General features: G+C 42.7%; 1 protein-coding gene across 1 annotated transcript in view; it reads right to left on the reverse strand.

Annotated features, from left to right (window-relative positions):
* Positions 1 to 12,778, reverse strand: part of vac14 (vac14 homolog (S. cerevisiae)) — a 454,421-nt gene that overhangs the window by 330,221 nt on the left and 111,422 nt on the right. The window contains exon 13 of the mRNA XM_063066634.1: positions 6,790 to 6,855. Coding sequence (XP_062922704.1) covers positions 6,790 to 6,855 — 66 coding nt within the window. The remainder of the gene's footprint in view (positions 1 to 6,789; positions 6,856 to 12,778) is intronic.

The raw sequence follows: 12,778 nt of genomic DNA on the forward strand, positions 1-12,778 counted from the left end.
ACCATTCTTCTTTGGCTTTTTGACATAAGCTTTTAACTTTTTTTTAATCTAAGGATTTATATTCCATAGGATTTGCTTTCTTCAGTCTCCTTTCTTTCATTAGATTTTTGATTTCATCTGTCATCCATTTATTCTTTGTGCTTTTCTTTTTTAGGAATCACTGACTTTACTGATTCTACCAAGGTATCTTTCAGAGAGTTAAACTTAATTTCTACATGATTGCTATCATCTTCAACGGATTCTATTTCTAGACAAATTAAAATGTTACTGCAGCCAAACAGACTAAAGACCAAAAATCTGATTGGGCCAGTGTCAATTTTAGCAATTTTAGGTTATTGTGACTTACAGAGTACTTGTACAGTTAAATTGTTCTTCCATTAAGAGCAAAAATTAGGGATACAGAGAAAACAGTGGGTCGCTTTGCATAGGCTGTTGTTCAGGGGTGTGGAAGGGTAGTGGCAACATTTATTAAGTGGCTGTCAGTATACTCTGGATCTGGAGATCAGCTCCATATGTTAAGTAGGCAGGCAAAGGCAGAGGGAGAGTGGGAGTAGAGACTAATTTATAGTTTGATTTAGATTATCCAAATAATGAAGAGCCTTGGACATTTAATCCTTCAGTGTGTTGTCAAAGATTAGCCTAACATGAAAAGAAGTCCAAGTCATCACTGGTGATCATAGCTGTGAAAAGATCTTAAGACAGGAAAAAGAGAAGAAAAAGAGCCTTTTCTGGCAGCCTTCATCTGCCAGAAGTCAATGGATTCATTCAGCACAGCATTTCTGTCAAAACACTTCAAGGCTTTTTGAATAAATCCTTTCAGATAAGCCCATCACATAGAAGGATATATCCTGCATTCACCAATCAAGCTTAAAGGCCTTGCAGATTTACCTGAGTCATACAATCATTTTTCAAGTTTGCTTTACAGAGATCATCTATAATCAATAGCTTGTAACTTCTATTGCTTCATTTACTTTCCGACAGTACTGAGGAAGCCAATGGTGTAGAACAGATACACTTGTGAGGGGGTTGAAAGGTACTTCTACTGACAGAAAGAATTTAAAACTTGGCAACATAAATACAAAATGATCAGAAAATTTTAATTGAGTGAAGCAATTTCTTTATCGAGACAGCAAAGAGAACACTGAATTCAGTTATGCCATCCAGCAGTTGAGATAAGTAGCAGAGATGTATTGAAGAGGAAGGCAGATACATAAAAATGGTAGGAAGGCACAGAAACTCTTATTGATAGGATTAGATCAATAGCTCAATACTTCCATTTAATATCAGGGAAATGTATACAATACACAACTTGAAATTCTTGTTCTTCACAGACATCTACAAAAACAGAAGAGTGTTCCAAAGAATGAATGATCATAAAAAGATAGAACCCCAAAGCCCCCCCACTTTACCCTCCACACACAAGCAGCAGCAAAGCAACAATCCTCCACACCTACTTCAGCAAAAAAGCATCAGCACCCTCCACCCACCAAGTAAGCAATAGCAAAGGCCCCAAGAAAGACCATGATCTGCAGAACTACAAACACTAATTGTCCACCCAACAATTTGACATACCACAGGCTCTGTCTCTCCCCAATAAAGGGACAGAGAGGTGTCATCAATTCACAGCGAGGGGAGACAAAAACAAAAAAAAAACTCGCTGATTTACAACAATAACGTCTGCTGCGTCACTTTTTCTTGCCCTCCCCCCCGCCCCGAGTTCTCTGATTCGAGAATTGGCAACAAATTCTCCCCCACCAACAAGAGAGGGAAAACGATTCGTCAAGTACAGAGCCCCCAACAGCCAATCCGCTGTTCCTGATGTTCTGTTTTCCCCCACGATGCTTCAGTCCGCGGCATTGGCATAGATTCGGCTGATGCTACAATAGCAATATGCTACCATGCCACCCATAAATAAAATGTTCTTTGGGATCTGTCAGAAGTGTTTAACAAAATGCTTTTAACATTATAAAGCCATAGAGTCTGGAATTAGGTCAGTCACCTATCTCGCTAAACAGACTGGGCACATTCCCACTCTTTTTTTAACTCAAAACCTCAAAGAAATGCAATATCCCCACCAACTCCTGGGAGTCCATAGCCCATGACAGGTTAAAGTGGAAGGAGTGCTGGAGAGAACAGAAGACTGTACATCAGGTCACACAGAAGTCCTGTGCAAGTGGTGGGACAAGTGTGTCATCGCACAAACTACTCAGCTTCCTACCTCATCACTCACCACCTGCCCCATCTGTGGAAGAGTTTGCAGTTCCTCAGCAGCCATGCAATGCGAGGGGAAATGAATGACCAAACCTTACATGGAAAAACAGGCCCTTTCAGGCCACTGACTGTCCAGCACCATTCATACCATGTTCGTATTTCATTCTCCTCAGTCTCTATAAATTGGGGGCAATTTACCTTTCAAACCACCATCTTTGGGCGTAAGCCAGAGTATATGGGGGAACAACATACATCAAAGTTGCTGGTGAACGCAGCAGGCCAGGCAGCATCTATAGGAAGAGGCGCAGTCGACGTTTCAGGCCGAGACCCTTCGTCAGGACTAACTGAAGGAAGAGTGAGTAAGGGATTTGAAAGCTGGAGGGGGAGGGGGAGATGCAAAATGATAGGAGAAGACAGGAGGGGGAGGGATAGAGCCGAGAGCTGGACAGGTGATAGGCAAAAGGGGATACGAGAGGATCATGGGACAGGAGGTCCGGGAAGAAAGACAGTGGGGGGGGGTGACCCAGAGGATGGGCAAAAGGTATATTCAGAGGGACAGAGGGAGAAAAAGGAGAGTGAGAGAAAGAATGTGTGCATAAAAATGAGTAACAGCTGGGGTACGAGGGGGAGGTGGGGCCTAGCGGAAGTTAGATAAGTCAATGTTCATGCCATCAGGTTGGAGGCTACCCAGACGGAATATAAGGTGTTGTTCCTCCAACCTGAGTGTGGCTTCATCTTTACAGTAGAGGAGGCCGTGGATAGACATGTCAGAATGGGAATGGGATGTGGAATTAAAATGTGTGGCCACTGGGAGATCCTGCTTTCTCTGGCGGACAGAGCATAGATGTTCAGCAAAGCGGTCTCCCAGTCTGCGTCGGGTCTCACCAATATATAAAAGGCCACATCGGGAGCACCGGACGCAGTATATCACCCCAGTCGACTCACAGGTGAAGTGATGCCTCACCTGGAAGGACTGTTTGGGGCCCTGAATGGTGGTAAGGGAGGAAGTGTAAGGGCATGTGTAGCACTTGTTCCGCTTACACGGATAAGTGCCAGGAGGGAGATCAGCTATATTGTCATATTGTCACATGAAACCCATATTGTCACATGAAGAACAAGCAAAGGCTACACTAATAGCACTTGTGGTGAGGATTGGATCTGGGTTGTTGGAGCTGAGAGCAGCAGCTTGACTCTCAGTGTTATTCTGCAAATCATCTTCAATCCAGATGAACCAATTAAACAGTAGTGGTATGGAGAGGGGAGGGGGGTGTGGTTGTTTTGCTGTTGTTTTGTTGTTTGTTGTGTTCTGTGTTGTTCTGCTGAACATCATTGGCTTGGTATGTTGGCGTCAGAATGTGTGACGCTCCCCAGCACATTCCTAAGTTGTGTCGCTTAATAACACAAACTGTATGTTTCCATGTACGTGTGATAAGTAAACTTGAATCTTGAGACAGTCTCTTGATAGTACATCTCTGAAACTCTATGCCCAGAGCTAACAACATTCATAGCAGATGGTCTGTAACAAGAATCTATCAACTCCTTCTAATACTTCAAATTCTCACAACTTTGACAAAGGATCCAAAAGCCAGTAAACAGTGATTACAAATATAACTGGCTATCAAGCACAGCCTGATGGCCACTGCTGGGCATGGTGCAATAACCTAGAGAGTCTATTGCATGTCTCAGGAAAGGCTGCTGTTAAAGTATTAACACTAAAACTTGCTCTCTTCATAATGACCCACATTTCATAAGAGTACAGTTGATGCTTCCATTATCTCAATGCTTAATCCTAGCCGAGTGCAAGTGCATTCAACTAACTGGTAAAATAAAGACTTATATTGATTGATTAGTTGTCCAATGATGACAAGAAGAAAACTGTGCAGGAGAGTTTTTAAATTGGAAAAATCATTGCACTGGGGCAGTTACACACTTTGGACCTTGGAAATCCGGACTACAGATTACAATTGGGGTGTTCCTTGGTTGCAGTGGATGCCCATGACTACTTCTGTAGCTTATCATGCAGTTTGATCTCCACAAAGCATTGCAGAACTGTGGTCCTCGTCAGTGGATCTCACTTAATCTTTCCTGCCTCGTCACCGGAGCTGACTGTACATGCTATCTCACTGGTATAAGGGGACAACCGGCTACCCTCATCTGGTTTAGCTCACCTGTACTGGGTTGTGGGCGCTGTTGCATGCAAACAGCTTCCTGGAGATACAGGTTATAGCTGAGTGTCCGGTGAGTGAGCTGCCCCAGAATGGACATAACAAGTCCCTTCACCAGAGGTACTACCCCTCCCTAGATCTGCATAACAACCCCATTTCTTAAATGATCCTCTGATGCAATAACTTTGAGTAAGTGGCTACTGTTTCCATAACAATACAGAATTACAGTGACCCAGGAGGCCATCTCACATCGGCAGACGGAATACAGCAGGGCAACCCCTTTCTGCTGTTATCATCTATCACTACAAATTCCCACTCAGTACTTCTCCAATTCCTCTTTGGAAGCTCTGACAGACTACAACCTCAGTGAGTTCCAGATAACAACTACGTAAAGAAGTTTTTCTCCACATCCTATCTGAATTTCCACCTATGACTAAAAAATCAAATCACGCAGATCATTGAATGGCCACAGCTTTGTCTGATGGTTGGCTCAGGGAAAAATATCGGCATGGACTGGAATCAATACCAGATATGAGTTGTTTTAGAGCTGACAAATGTCTCTGCATAGAAATGAGCAAACATGGACAGTTACTATGGAAATCTGCCATTCTTAACATGAAATACACAGCTCAGGACTTTCCATTTTCCTCACTGTAGGAACAAAAGCAATGCAACTAACTCCAGATTTCTGTGGCATTCAATGGACTCAGGGCCTCACTTCAACTCTGCCTCACATTCCCATTCGGATATGTCCATACAAGTCCTCCTCTACTGCCATGATGAGGCTAAACTCAGGCTGGAGGAGCAACACCTCATATACCATCTAGGTAGTCTCCAGCCCCTTGGTATGAATGTAGAATTCTCCAACTTCTGGTAATTCCCTCCCCCTCCTTCCCCTATCCCTATTTCACTCTGCCCCCTCTCCCAGCTGCCTATCACCTCCCTCATGGTTCCGCCTCCTTCTACTACCCATTGTGCTTTCCCCTATTCCTTCTTCACCTTTCCTGCCTATCGCCTCCCTACCTCCCCTACCCCACCCCTTTATCTTTCCCCTTACTGGTTTTTCACCTGGCACCTACCAGCCTTCTCCTTCCCACCCTCCCCCCACCTTCTTTATAGGGCCTCTGCCCCTTCCCTCTTCATTCCTGATGAAGGGTTCCGGCCCGAAACGTTGACTGATCGCTTCCACGGATGCTGCCCGACCTGCTGAGTTCCTCCAGCGTGTTGTGAGTGTTGCTTTGACCCCAGCATCTGCAGATTATTTTGTGTTCATCTACATTGTGCTTTTGCGTTATCCATGGAGATGCTTCTCTTCATTAACCTGGATAATTGATGACCATAAATCAAATTGCTGCAGTAATCTCCAAACTCACTGGGAAGGCGTGTTGTATGTCCAATACAAAGTGAATTGCCTGCAGATTTGCCAGTGGGAATCAAGTTTTACAGTTGCATAACATTTTAATTTTCCAGTTGTAAATAATGATAAAATTTGAAGGAGAGATTAATTTATTTTAGAATTCATAATTTAAATGAGGTTGAAATAAATCTACTATAGCTTCTGAACTTTAAATCACCTCAATAATATTGTGGCTCCTTGCCGGTAAAGTGTGCTTTAAACCAGAAATAAGAACTTTCTTTTGTCCGTTTCCCTACTTGTGACCAGTTATAGTTGTTCCCAGTTTACTGTCACCAAATTGAAATCTCAAAAGGATGTCTTTTATTGCTACATATTTATATGACTGCTTATTTTAACATAATAATATCAGTAATAGGTCGTCACTCAGGGATGTGCTAATATTATTTTGTGATTCTGTGCTGGGTCGTAACTATATGTGCTATGTGTAACTACAGTATATGTACCGTGTTTTCCACCTTGGCCCCAGAGGTGTATAGCTGTATACATGTGTATAATTGAATGACAATGAACTTGAAATTCTAAATCCTACTTTTACTGTTGTTCCTTGATTTAAATTGCTCAATAACTCAGTCTTTAAAATCAAAGAAATGATGATCATCAGACTATCTGGCGTAGCCTGAATCAGAATCAGGTTTAATATCACTGACATACATTGTGAAATGTATTGCTTTGTGGCAGCAGTACAATGCAGTACATAAAAACACTATAAATTACAGTATGAAATATATACATAAACATTAACTGAGGTAAGTAGCAAATAAGAGCCCGTACTCTGGCTTTATTTGACATTGCAGCAAGATACTACTTCAATAAGCACAATAAAGCAGATAGAGCCATTATTAATCTCTAGACCACATGAGCTCCTCAAGAACAGATGAATGAGAAACACAGCTTACAAACTTTGGAGTGATATATAACATTAAAATAACAGGCACCTTTGTTGGGAAGGCATTGAACACTTTTTCCACAAAATTACTCTGCCAAAACGGTGCTCACCTCATCTGACTCATCAGACAGAGTCTTCAGCAACATGGGAAATAGTCCGTCCGTGTGCCAGAACATCTGTAATGTAGACAGAGATGCGTCAGGTTCTTTATTGACAGTCTTTCCTCAGCTAAGCTCATTACAGCTTCAATTCAATCACTTTATTTTTATCAGATACTCAGACATGGGCAGGCATACAAAGTACCAAGTTCCATTTATACGTGATTTCCACCAATAAAACTGTCCTTAGGAGGGAGGAATGGTTGTAATAATTATTTACTTTCAGTAGTGCATCCTGGAGATTTTACAGAACACAGGTACAATGAGATGGCGAAGGGAGGAAGCAGATGAAGGTGGGGTGGGTGGGGGGAATTGGGGAATGAAGAGAGACCAGTGGTTGGAAGGTGAACTGCTCGATTCTGCTTCTTTTTCCCCCAGGGACCACATGAATACGTTTGGAAGGATAAAAAAGGCAGATCCAATGATCTGAAACTGGAGCAATTTATCACTTGTAGGAATATACACAGATGCTCCCATTACAATGGAGTTATAAGTGCAGACAGAATCTCAGAGAACGCTGTCTGAGCAGTTGAAACTGAGAAAATGCAGAGCTGCTGAGAACCCTGTGCTCTCCCATTTCTGCACCATAAGTATATTTCTCCCTCATATAAGTGTTCTTGGCAACTATTACAAGAGTTTCCTGTACCTAAGTTTCCTGGATTCCTGAATTTCTTATATAATCTATAAATAGAAAGAAACTAACATTTACACAATGTCCAACATGCTCAGGAGGTCCAAAAATGGTCTTCAACCCATGAAAAGCTCTGTGAAGTTCTGCTTGAAATACACTTGTATGAAAGTTCATGCCTCAATTGATGTGCTGAATGAGAATTTCAAATCAAATTAAACTGACAAGCAATTCAACTCACCAAATGCAGAACCTGTTAATTATTAACATCACTTCATTTTTCACCTGGTTAGCCTCCAATATGATGGAATAAACATTGATTTCTCAAAAATTCCACACACACCCTATTCTTTCCTTTTCCATTCTCCATTCTGGTTACCCTCTCATCCCTTCTTTTTTCCTCATCTGCTATCACCTCCTTCCAGTGCCCCCCTAATGCTTTCTTCCATGATCCAATGTCCTCTACGATCAGATTCCTCTTTCTTCAGCCTTTTGCCTCTTCCACCTATCAATTCCAAGCTTCTTACTTCACACTCCCTCCCTATCCAGCCACCTTCCCCTTCACCTGGTCTCACCTATCACCTACCAGCTTGTACCCCTTCTCCCTCCCCAACCTTCTTATTCCGGCTGCTGCACCATTTCTTTCCTGTCCTGATGAAGGTTCTTTGCCCAAAACATCAACTGTTTACTCCCTTCCACAGATGCAGCCTGACCTGCTGAGTTCCGCCTACATTTTGTGTGTGTTGCTCAAGATTTCCAGCCTCTGCAGAATCTCTGTTTGTGAAATTCAATTACTATCTTAATGTGAGAAAGCCATAACATCTGACAAACAATTGTAATTCTCTAACCAGATATCCTATTTTAGCATTGTTAATGAAGAAATAAATCTGACCAGGCCTCTTGATAACCTCTCTACCTATCAAAATAATGGAGTGATAACTTTTTCCGTCCCCTAAGACTAAATGGAGCATTGGTTTAAAGGCTCAAAAGACAACACATTTGACAGCTCAGCAGAATTATATTGCTTATATTAGGACAACACAGTAGTGCACTGGGTAGTGTAATTCTATTATAGTGGCAGCTGTAAGACTGAAATTGAATTCTCTCTACTCTCTGTAAAGAGTTTGTACATTCTTCCCGTGACCACATGGGTTTCCTCCGGGTGCTCTGGTTTCCTCCCACATTCCAAGATATATGGTTAGGGTTAGTGAGTTGTGGGCATGCTATGTTGGTGCCAGAAATATGGCGACACTTGCAAACTGCCTAACACAATCCTTGTAGATTTGATTTAATGCAAACAAATATGTTTTGATGTACATATAACAAATAAAGAGAATCTTTTAGAATGCCACTTAGCTCACAAAAAGTTGGGGCAGGCTCCAGCGTATTATTAACTTTATATTTTTCACTACCCTCACTGATTTGATCGTTCAATACGGAGTTCTTATGACTTTAAATGAAAAAAAACACATGGCTTACTTCTTTAAAACCGACTTTATTTCAGTTGAATTTCAGTTGAGATCTGGAAAAGACTGGTTATTAAATTCAGCAGCAGACTGACTATTCTGCATTGTGGCTTCTTTCATCTGTGGTAAAAATACATATATTTCTACCACACTGAGCACACTTGTACAAAGGTTCAATACTTCTACTGATAAATAACCTAATAGGAATTTCAAATCAAATTAAACTGACAAGCAATTCAACTTACTAAAATCTGAACCTGTTAATTATAAGTCATGTCCATGAAACTCTCACTGAAAATGCAATTTAATAGAAACTTCCCAATAAAGCAAAGGGAAAAAGCTTGAGGCTTCTTATCTCACAACTCAGGGACATGGTTAAATCTCACACATCTAAGACCAAAGCATGTTTTTTTTTGAAACTGAATGGCAGCTCTCTGATGGGATCAACCTTTGACACTATTTTTTATAGATCTTGTGGTACTTCAATCAGAACATGCTCATCTCATTTGTAAAGCAACCCTGGGTCAATTAAAGCTGCATTTGCTCACAAGATAGAACAGCACAGGGGGACTATGTACTGACAATTAGAGCAGATTCCCGTTAAAATTCGGTTCAATTGCTTTCTGTTTGCCTCAACACACAAGCATGAGTCACTTCTGATGTGAACAAATTTATTCAAAATACTTGGGTAATGCATCGGTTGGGTTGCGTCAGTAACCCTGCTATCTTTAAATTAAAACAACAGGAATTCTGCAGATGCTGGAAATTCAAGCAACACACATCAACACACACAGGACCTGACGAAGGTTCTTGGCCTGAAACGTCGACTGTACCTCTTCCTAGAGATACTGCCTGGCCTGCTGCGTTCACCAGCAACTTTGATGTGTGTTGCTATCTTTAAATTAGATGTTTTCATATTTATGTCCTTCTAAAAGCTCAGCAAATAAACAAAGATGACACATGAGTGCCATCCTTTAATTTTGTGCATATAGAATATCTTCATCAACAATCCTCTCCTTCAGTATCATCAAAAACTGATCTAACCAAATGAACACATTTTAGCATGATACATCAAGATCTCGGTCTTTATTCAAATCATTAATAGCCTGAAGGATAGAACCACCAGATTATCAACTGAATTGACACTGACACAACTGAGTCTCTCCTCTCACTGATAGTACTCAGCACATTGTACGCAGCTGCAGATTCCAGTATCTGCAGTCTCGTGTCTTGTGTTCAGGAACAGCTAATATCCTTCAATTGTCAGGCTTCTGAACTGGCGTGGATAACTACACCCATCTCAACTCTGAACTAATTCGACAACCTAAGAACTCATTTTCAAAGACTCTGCAGTTCATATTCACAGTGCTATTTATTTTTATTTGCACAATTTATCTTCTTCTGCACATTGGTTGTTTGTCAGTCTTGTTTATGTATAGATTTCATAAATATTATTGTATTTCTTTATTTCCTATGAATCCCTGCAAGAAAACGAATCTCAAGGTATTTATGGTGACTTTGAGGTATGTACTTTGATAATGCCCCTTCTCCTGTCAGTGAGAACAGCTTCCCTGGGCATAAAAACTATACCACACTTGAAGGCCAGGAGTTGGACTTGTTTGTCAGAGGCTGTTTGAGACGCACGCCATGAAGAGCATTTGTTTAGCATGGGAGTTCGTCCCCACTACCACCCTTTAGCTATATCTACCAGTCATAGATGAACTCGACTCCGAACCAACCATTGAGGACCACAGCAAGGCAATTGACAGTCTGGCCCCAGGGAAAGTTCCTGGCAATGATGGGATTCCTCCGGACCTGATCAAACACTGCAAGAGCTCACTCCTCCAACCTTTACACAAGGTCCTCCGTCAGTGCTGGAAGGAAGGAGCCGTACCACAGGATATGCGCAACTCCAAAATTGTCACTTTGTACAAGAACAAGGGTGATAGGAGCAACTGCAACAACTACAGGGGTATCTCCCTCCTGAGTATTGTCAGCAAAGTCTTTGCTCATGTAACTCTGGCAGGTCTGCAAACTCTGGCAGAATGGTCTACCCTGAGTCCCAATGTGGTTTTCGTGCAAGGAGGTCAACTGTCGACATGATTTTCTCACTCCGTCAACTCCAGGAGAAGTGCAGGGAACGACAGAAACCCCTCTATGTCACTTTCATTGACTTGACCAAGGCATTCGACCTTGTCAGCAGGGTTGGACTCTTTCAAGATCGGCTGTCCCCCGAAGCTCCAAAGTATCACCAAGTCATTCCATGACGACATGAGGGCTACTGTTCAGTAGGATGGCAGCTCATCAGAACCCTTCGCTATTTGTAGTGGAGTCAAAGAAGGATGCATGTTGGCCCCAACATTATTCGGCATCTTTTTCTCTCTGCTGTTGAAGCACGCATTTGGGACGTCGACAGAATGCACCTACATACACACCAAGTCTGATGGGCGGCTGTTCAACCCTGCGTGCCTGAGAGCAAGACCAAAGGTGCGAAAGATCTTAATACGTGACATGCTCTTTGCTGATGACGCTGCTATAACCACGCAAACCAAACAGCAACTACAAATTCTCATGGACCGCTTCTCTAAGGCATTCAAGGACTTCAGGCTTACCATCAGCCTAAAGAAAACAAATGTCCTTGCCCAGAACGTAGTGGAGACACCAGTCATTACCATCTACAATTACGATCTAGAAGTGGTCCACATGCTCACATACTTGGGGTCAACCAATAGCAACCCTCTCTCCCTTGATGCTGAAATCAATAGGCGTATTGGCAAAGCAACATCGATCCTTGCTCGACTCTCCTCGCAGGTCTGGGAGAATCTGAAACTCGCTACAAAGACCCTCCTGTTATTAGCACCCTCGTGTATGGTAGCGAGACTTGGACCATCTATTCCAAGCAGGAGAGGAAACTCAATAGCTTTCACCTGCGCAGCCTTCATCGCATCCTCGGCATCAGCTGCAGAGACAAAGTCCCAAACCCTGAGGTCCTGCCCCGCGCTGGACTTCCCACAATGTTCACACTTTTAGCACAACGCAGACTGTGCTGGCTGGGCCACGTCCGTCGTATGAAGGATGGTAGACTCCCAAAGGACATCCTCTACGGAGAACTAGCAACAGGCAAGAGGAACTTTGGTAGACCCCAGCTTCGCTTCAAGGACCTCTGCAAGCACGGCATGAAAGCCTTAAAAATCAACACACAGTGCTGGGAGGATACAGCAGATGACCGCAACAAATAGTACTCTTCAGCAACACCTAGAACAAGGCGAAAGAGTGATCCTGAGTCAGTCTGAGGAGCAGAGAGCTAAACGGAGAGCACAGTGGAGAGCGGAAAACAATTCCACAGTGCGCTACACATGCAGCAACTGTGGCAGAGCCTGCCGTTCCAAGATCGGCCTCAATAGCCACAGGCGATGCTGTTTGATAAACCAGTGACTACCAGAGGCGCAGTACCCATGGTCGACCACCACCGACAGAGGCCACACACACTTTGATAATAAATTTACTTTGACTCCACAAGTCAAGGAGATCCTATGGGAGCACAAGACATCAGCAGACTTGATTTTAAAAACCCAAGGTTTCTGCAGAGTGCAATGGAATACTCTGCACTTTCCAAGTACAATGCACTGCAAAGTGGATCTACAGTGCAGACCACGCAGGAAAAGCAGCTTGCTTGATTGGTATCCCATATTCCACCCCTCCACCACCAATGGACCATGGATGCAAGTTGTACCTCCATAAAACCCTACCAAAGCAGACTTCAGCAGCACTTCTAAACACAATAAATTCTACTATCGAATAAAACAAGGCCATTTGGTGGAAGGAACACCAGCCTCCCTGAAGGTAC

This window comes from Mobula hypostoma, chromosome 14, assembly GCF_963921235.1.
Source record: "Mobula hypostoma chromosome 14, sMobHyp1.1, whole genome shotgun sequence".
Lineage (NCBI taxonomy): Eukaryota > Metazoa > Chordata > Chondrichthyes > Myliobatiformes > Myliobatidae > Mobula > Mobula hypostoma.